The sequence below is a fragment of the Branchiostoma belcheri genome, unplaced genomic scaffold, assembly GCF_001625305.1.
Source record: "Branchiostoma belcheri isolate BF01 breed outbred unplaced genomic scaffold, Haploidv18h27 scaffold33, whole genome shotgun sequence".
In the NCBI taxonomy this organism is placed as follows: domain Eukaryota; kingdom Metazoa; phylum Chordata; class Leptocardii; order Amphioxiformes; family Branchiostomatidae; genus Branchiostoma; species Branchiostoma belcheri.
The window spans coordinates 1,903,700-1,911,450 of NW_017803943.1; the positions used below are offsets into that span (position 1 = coordinate 1,903,700).

At 38.7% G+C, this 7,751-nt stretch overlaps 2 protein-coding genes across 2 annotated transcripts in view; both read right to left on the reverse strand.

Moving 5' to 3' along the window:
* Positions 1-1,956: 1,956 nt before the first annotated feature.
* LOC109475206 (SLIT and NTRK-like protein 6) lies at positions 1,957-3,303 on the reverse strand. The gene has a single exon (XM_019775790.1). It carries the CDS (start codon positions 3,292-3,294, stop codon positions 1,957-1,959), a length of 1,338 nt encoding a protein of 445 aa, XP_019631349.1. The 5' UTR covers positions 3,295-3,303.
* A 347-nt stretch (positions 3,304-3,650) lies between these two features.
* The window catches only part of LOC109475204 (proton-coupled folate transporter-like), a 4,859-nt gene continuing 758 nt past the window's right edge, over positions 3,651-7,751 (reverse strand). The window contains exons 3-10 of the mRNA XM_019775788.1: positions 7,390-7,550; positions 7,047-7,105; positions 6,641-6,769; positions 5,873-6,318; positions 5,436-5,520; positions 5,193-5,276; positions 4,669-4,825; positions 3,651-4,500 (exon numbers count right to left, since the gene is read on the reverse strand). Of these exons, the coding sequence (XP_019631347.1) occupies positions 4,416-4,500; positions 4,669-4,825; positions 5,193-5,276; positions 5,436-5,520; positions 5,873-6,318; positions 6,641-6,769; positions 7,047-7,105; positions 7,390-7,550 (1,206 nt within the window). The 3' untranslated portion in view covers positions 3,651-4,415. The remainder of the gene's footprint in view (positions 4,501-4,668; positions 4,826-5,192; positions 5,277-5,435; positions 5,521-5,872; positions 6,319-6,640; positions 6,770-7,046; positions 7,106-7,389; positions 7,551-7,751) is intronic.

The window sequence follows — 7,751 nt, forward strand, 5'->3', positions numbered from 1 at the left end:
CCAGGCGTATCCAGAAGCTAATCTCAAAGCAGCTCTTTTCAAGGCTTCAAAGACAGTATTAAATTAGCTTGACTGTATCCATTTGCCAGTAATCATTTTGCCACTGCTCATGTTGCAATAAAGAATAACCATGAAAATCTTTTAAATCACTTTTATTCACACACACAAGAAAAGATACATGTAAATATGATTAAATGTGATGATGATAAAAATTCTCATCCTTGAAGAAAACCTAAAAGCATTTTGAAGATATCAATTTACTTAAAATTCTCACACTTAAAGACATTTTGAAGATATCAATTTACTTAAAATTCTCACACTTAAAGACTACATGAAACAAATGACAATGGAGGCGGTTTAGAAATGCAATCGTATTATCCATTGTTATTATGTATTTGCTTCCTAACATGCTTACCGTGACATCACTGGCAGCATTAAATTGAATTACTTGGCTTCTGACAGCAAGAAAGATGATTTGCAAAATTCACAACAAACCATTTCCAGGAACTGTCGTATTCTTTTGTCATTGGTTTCATGTTGTCTTTAACGCGAGTGATAATTTACATAAAATTGCCTAGATGTAGAATTCTGCGTTGCTTTGTTACATTCTCTTTATGAATGTACAATTAGCACTAAAATGACGAAACGTTTGTAATTTTATAAAGCCTATAGATTTTCCTATACTCACAAAATACAATGTAGGTATTTAAAGACTGCGTCAAAATGGTTTCTGAGAAGCAGTTGTATGATATGTAATATTATGTATGTACATTTTGCTTAAGCAAATATGCTTACAGAAGTCACATGGCTATTTGAAACAGGTTAGGAATACGTATAACGTAAAGCTAACATTATTTTTTTTGGCAAGCAATTATAACATCACCATCAATAACAACAGACCTAAAATCTGTTTCACTTTATTAAATCTTTTGACTCAAATCACAGCAGCCAAAACATTGTGTATGCTAGATTCTGCACAACCTAAATGTAACAGAGGTGCTTAGCGCCTAATCACTGCAAAATGATATATTTTTTACTAAATAATGAGTCCCTGGATAAGAATATAATAAATAAGACTGGTTGCTACATTTTCTTTTCACAGCACAATTATTAAAAAGAGATCGCTTGCTACCAATACCGCTAAAATGAAGATAAAGTAAGAAAAAAATCATATAACCCTGCTAACTAACCCTTGTTTTACGGAACGCTATTCGGCTTCTTTTCCGGTACTAAACACAAAATGTGACGTTGCAATGAATTCATAAAAAAAAAAGCAAATCATGTTTTGAAATAGGAACGTTTAAACATTGTTTTAATTAACGTATTTTCATACTGGTGTTTGTTAAAATAGAATGTTAATCGTCGACATCATGTTACCAACTAACGTCTTACTGATTTAAAAAAATCAAAATAAAATATCTTCGTATTCTATGAGACGCTGGTTTTCTGTCTAAATATTGTTAAAAATCAGCCCTTGCTGGATTGAAATGGATTAAAATATTGCATCGGGTGGTTCCTTTATGATTATACAGGGAGACGACGCAATTTGTTTCTACGTAGGCCATTTTGATTTGATTCATATGAATGGCATTCTCTGGAAACCCCCTTGAGCGCAAAGCTGACTTGAGCGTGCAAATGAAAAAAAAAGCACAAAATGTTGCCTTTGTCATGAAATCTAAGTGATCATGAAGGTTAAACAAAATAATAGGCTTTTTATTTTTATTTCTTCACATTACTTCTTTTCCTTTGGAATTAATTTGGCATTCTACGAAGAGAAATTCTACATTCATTAGCATATTTTTCTTTTCCCCTTTTCTTCAATTTACGGCATTTTTTTGCGCATTTTGCAGCTACTTTGTACGACGTACAGTATAGTCAGAAACGTTTTTGGATAGAGATGGGAATTCATGCACAAGCAAACAATAGTCAAATTCATATAGTCAAAACAACATGGTCTTAGTCATTAAAGTCTCCGAATGCGGAATCCTGATCGGGATCTCTTTCATTTTGTACCTGTTTCGCTTCATGACGAGCAATATCGATATCTTCGTAAAAATGAACAGACTGGCGCATTGTGTCATTGCTTGAATCGTCGGCTGCAGGGTCATCATAGATATTGTTGCTTTGTTGATTCTTACTGAACCAATTTGTGATATAGGGACACAGAATATAAGATATCCCTGCATTGGCTATCATTATAACGATGAAATAAAGCAAGAGATCGGAGTACTCACTCATCCTGAAATCTGTGTTGGGGACAAAATTGTTGGTACGATCTTTCATAAGGTAGATAACTACCTTGGGTGTGGTGACAGCTTCGTGAGAGTCAGTACTTGGTTTTGGTGGTTTGTCAAGTCCTGCTGTAAGACCCAGAAAGTCTGTAGCCGACGGGTTGGTAGGTTCGGAGGTTGCGTTGTCAAGGTCACAGTGTTCGTCAGTTTCTGGCGTGGTCCAACTTTCGGTGGCGTGTGCATCTTCACAGATAAGTTGTGTACGAGGCATGGTCAAGATGGGTGTGTTCTTGAGCTCGCAGGGGCGGTGACAGATAAGAAGGTCGGCATCTTCCACGGATATCTTTTCCTGGCCATTATGAGTGAGCCAGTCAAAGAATTCTCCGAAGTCACAGTCGCATTTCAGAGGGTTCTTGGCTAGACGGATTCCAAGAACGGGCTTACGGGATCTAAGATCTTGCGGTGGGGGTTTAGGGTGTTGAATCTTGTTCCCTTCCAGAAAATATGTTGTCAATGACCATGCACTTTCTTTATTCAGCGTCTTCATCGCATCCCAAGGCACGGTTTGCAGGAGATTGTTCTTTAGGTGGACCTGTCTTAGCCATCTGAGGGTTGAAAATGGCGATGCTGAAACGTACCGAATATAGTTGTTCTCTAAGTAAATGAACTTCACCATGGGAAGGCCGAGAAAGAAGTGATTCTTGACGACAGACAGGCGGTTGGACTGCAACAAGAGACTAACCAAGTCCCCCAAGCCATCGAACGCCCCTGCTTCGATGTCGGCAATGGCGTTATTGGAAAGATTGAGAACTTTAGTAGAATGAGCGCCTCGAAAAGACTGGTTTTTGATCGCCGATATGTCGTTGTGATCCATAAAGATACGTTTTGCTGCGGGTGGGATTTTCTTAGGGACCGTCTTGAGACGCAAGCCGTAACAGGAGACCAATGTTTTCATACAGACGCATCTTTCACATGTAGTGTCACCCACTGGCCGATCCCTTGAGGATTGTACCACCCACATCAGGACACAGAGAAAGACGACAGTGCGGTAACTCGCAGACATGCTGCACGCTCGCACACACCCAGCTTAGTGAATACAGCACTCCGAAGCCAACGGCGACCTTATGTCGTCTGCCTACGCTTTTTTGCAGACAATTATTGCTTTTTGACGTGAATAAACAGTAGAGAAAGCCAACGCGCCACGTCAGCAATAAAACATGCCTGCAACAACTTGCATCAACAACGCTTTGATTGTCTACATATAGTTTGACGTAGACGTACTGTAGTATAATATATAAAAGACAACAGCCTTAGCATACAATAAAATAATGATGAGTACTATTTGTGTATATTCGAAAAATAATGATGAGTACTATTTGTGTATATTCTTGATGTAAATTGTTTATTATTTGTTCACGCAAACAGCCCTGCTCGGTCTCATAATTTCCATGTCAAAATTACGCACGTAAAATAATCACGTTTTGAGGTCTATGCAACATTTATTTACTTCCATGCGTACGTATGCAGAACCCCATGTACGTAAAGTATCCGTACATTTTTTTATAAACGTGACGTATGACACGTAGGAATACGTGACTTGTGAACCGCCGAAAAACGTGGTGTATAGACTAAAAACGTGACTTTTTTGTGGGGGCGGGGATAAAATTTCTTTTCACTGTAAAAACTCTCTTGATTTCTTCTAGCTAAGAACGCTTTTTTTCTGCTCATTTTTGTCACTGCATACATTTTTATACATACCCATACATGTTTTCAAATGAAATAGTCAAGCAAATGCAAAGGTAAGAAGAATTAAGCTTGTAGATAAACCGTTGAAGTTGCCTATGTCGGTAGAAGTCATTATGAAACAGATTTTAACTGTTATTTCCAACACAGAAAATTAAATTTGATTAAACCAATAATCGTATGATATTCTAGATACAAAGTCAATAGGAATTTGTGTTGCAGCCATTCCTTGCAATGATGTGGGTATGTATAATAACACATTATCAAGCAATCTCAAAAGATTATGTCAATACATCCACATTTAACTAATAGTATATATTCTATCTTTGGGCACTGTTGGCAATGTTTGTGTACCTCCATATTCATGGTGAAATGAAGCAAACCTACTGGTGAAGGAAACCGACAGATAAACCTTTATCCTGTACCGACTTACAATGAGCTTTAAAGTTTCGTTGTGTCGTAGTCTTCTTTTTCTTCTTCCACAAGGTTGTCTTCCTCCAACTCCGGAGCCATAAACTTGACAAACCTTAGGAAGAAAAAATTCTCTTAGACGTAAAAAAAGTTGCTTAGTCAAAAAAGTCGAAAATAGTTTTAAAATAGTTTAAAAAGTCAGCAATACCACTTGTCATCTAGCGTTGAGTCCCTGATAATGCCCAACTTCCTGAATTCCTGAAGTAAGAAAAAAAAGACTTACCCAGTCAAGATAGCACTGAGCACAATGACTGCGGCAAAAATCAACCATATCATGCCAGGCATGATGAAAATGGTACGGCTGTACACGAAGTTCCATAGCGGGACGAACACCACACCGGATAGGCTCGTTATAAAGGACACCAGGCCAAACAAGCTGCCTGTAGTAATACAACAAACACAGATACACATTATGATCCCATGATTTTTAGGTTAATACACACAGAGAACAATAAAAATAATGATCATTTTGGCCTACTCATTTTCACCTGAGCTAAGTGAGGAAAGTCGTATAAAGTGCCTTTCCGAATGGCACAAGGTTGGTGACTTGGCAGGACTCGAACCCGGGACCTCTTAGTTCTGAGCTTAATGCTCTGCTTTTACGCCACACAACGCCACACAACGTCACACTAGCTTTTGTGAAGTCTGGAGTCAACACTGGGTCAAAGGTATCTGATATATACACAGTTCTAAGTTCCATGTCGTGTTATATTGAAAGTAGGAAGGTCTTACTATGTGCATACGTACCTTGTTCCTCAGGTCCAACCATCTTAGACATGGTGGTCCTCAGGACTGTGTTGCTTGCAGACAACATGCAACCAATAGCTGCAGCTGTAACAATAGCAGGATAACAGATTCTAAAATGATCCCTATTTCAAGATTATGACAAAGTAGGTTACAATGCATCAACTTAGTTTTATTCACATTGTGCACAAAATAGTACATATCTTATAAAAATATGACCAAGGGATCTAACAAGTTATCACTCACAGATGAACATGGCCACGTCCTGGTTTGGTGTGTATGGGGATAGTCCTGCAATGGTAAAGCAGCCCACTGACGATAGATATCCCACCTGTATGGAAAAGGCAGAACACCATCCTTACACCCCTTGGCTTCCTCTTAAATGGATTCTCATTGCAAACAATAAAACACAAAGGAAAAGGAAATCACAGCATTTGAGTGAGGCCATAAGACAAAAAATGTATACAAATTACACCTCAAAGACTATATGACACCAATAACGTTAAAATACACCAGTTCCTGAAAATAGCCAAACAGGTTTTATTCCATGAACGAGGTTTGTACCAAAGCTTAACTATTCTTTGTTCATTGAATAATACCTATCACGTTTGACTATTTTCAGGAACTGGTGTATTGTAGTGTTATTGGTCTTTGAGGTGTAATATTATTTGCTAACCACTTACCATCATCAGAACATAGGGGTATTTGCTGAACAGTTTGATGGCGACTGCCGACACGAAGAAGCCGGCACCAACGGCACCTTGAAAGAACCCCACGAAACTTGGCGACCAGCAAAATGGCGGACCCACAAGATACGTGACGATGAGGGTAGGTATGGTATTATACATGCCCCAGATTAGGGAAAATACCAAACCCAGAACACCGATCGGCCATCTTGGTGTCCTCCTCTTAACCTTGAAGAGCTGAAAGATGCCTGTGATGTTGGACACCGCACAGAGTTGACTTCCAGGTTTCCTTGGACAGGTCTCTTTCACGGCGAAGATGGTGTACAGCAGGCAAAACCCAGTCAAACCGACAGTAAACCAAAACGGTTGCGAAATGCCCAAGGGGAAACCAAGTTGTTGGAACCAAAAATTTCCCCCCAAGGCAGCAACTATCCCGGACGCCCCTATAAAAATGTAGAGTGGAAGAAACTATCAAATATATTGCACGTGGTTGCAGTTAGGCCACACTGACTCAATTTTATGGATGACATCCTCTGAAGACCACAAAACTAATGCGAACGGGCGAATGTAAAAATGTCCAGGCCACAAGATGCTGCTAAACTATATATACTATACAAAGCTGGTTTCTGAACTTGCTCTAGACCTCTTATACCGCACATACATGTATAAGCCCATAACTATGCTGCAGCATTATCATCCTTTGTTATGTATACCATAAGAAATATATGAATACATTGCTACATTCGAATATGAACATAGCATTACCAGCAGCGGCTGCCAGGAGAGCCTGGCGAAAATAACGTGATCTTCCTTTCAAAGTGATGTCCGCGATGTAGGCATAGCAACCTCCACTTAGAGCCGCAGCACTGCCCCCAAGTCCGAGAAAGAAGTACCCTGGGAAAAAATACAATGTCATAAAGTATAGAAATATTAAAACTTGGGAAAAGCCGAATCAACCATTTTCGAACTTGACCTTCTTTTCTACAACAGCTTCTGACGCACCAAATATCAAATAAGTTTCTTCTTGAGTTATCAGCATTTGATTCTAATTACAATGCATTCTGATACCCATGTAATTGTATCTATTGAGTACTAAAAATAAACAACTTAGAAAATGTGTTGAAACTTCAAAAGATTGGCCAAAGATGAAAAGCCTTGGGTCATAACTAACCTGGGAGGAGGGCTGCTATTGGTAGGTTAAACTGGACAACAAAGGCAGCTACAGTAAAGCTGGGGAATGAAACAAGATGATCAATCAATTTCATTCCTCGATGACTGTTACTGGAACAATTTATGACAGACATTATAAAGAACAAGGTTACATACACGAAATTTAATAAAATACAACAATAACAGAGTTAATCCGTACAAACTGCACAGAATTTCAATTCTACCAAAGCTAATCTATTACATGTTTTGATGATAAAACAATTGATGATTGCTTTCAACAATTTGTGATACGCTATTGAGATAAAAGTCCACCAGAAGAATTATTAAAAATGAATTATAATTACTTTATCAAGCTTCCAATAACGGGGATGGTGATATTGAGCTTCCGTCCGAGCTTGTCTGACAAAGAACCAATCATGACCGTCACTACAAGAGCCGGTATCCCGCTGGTCAGCTGTATCGCAGTTGCCCATTGGGTGGCTTCCGCTTGATCATTCTGTCGTTCCTAGAATAAAATGAATTTTAAAAAAATCACGAAATGATAACAAATGGAACATTTACTGGTAGAAAAGCCACTGACTATGAAAAAAGCTCTTACAAAATCCATTGTTTATCATGGCCAGTGATGGATAAAGCCCTTTCACGGGTCCGTGAACAAGGCTGACGGAGTTAGCCGAAAATCTGGGTAAGTCTCAATTTACCTAGT

Excerpts from the sequence above, each read along its gene's own strand:
- LOC109475206 (XM_019775790.1), bottom strand. The coding sequence starts at position 3,294 with ATGTCTGCGAGTTACCGCACTGTCGTCTTTCTCTGTGTCCTGATGTGG.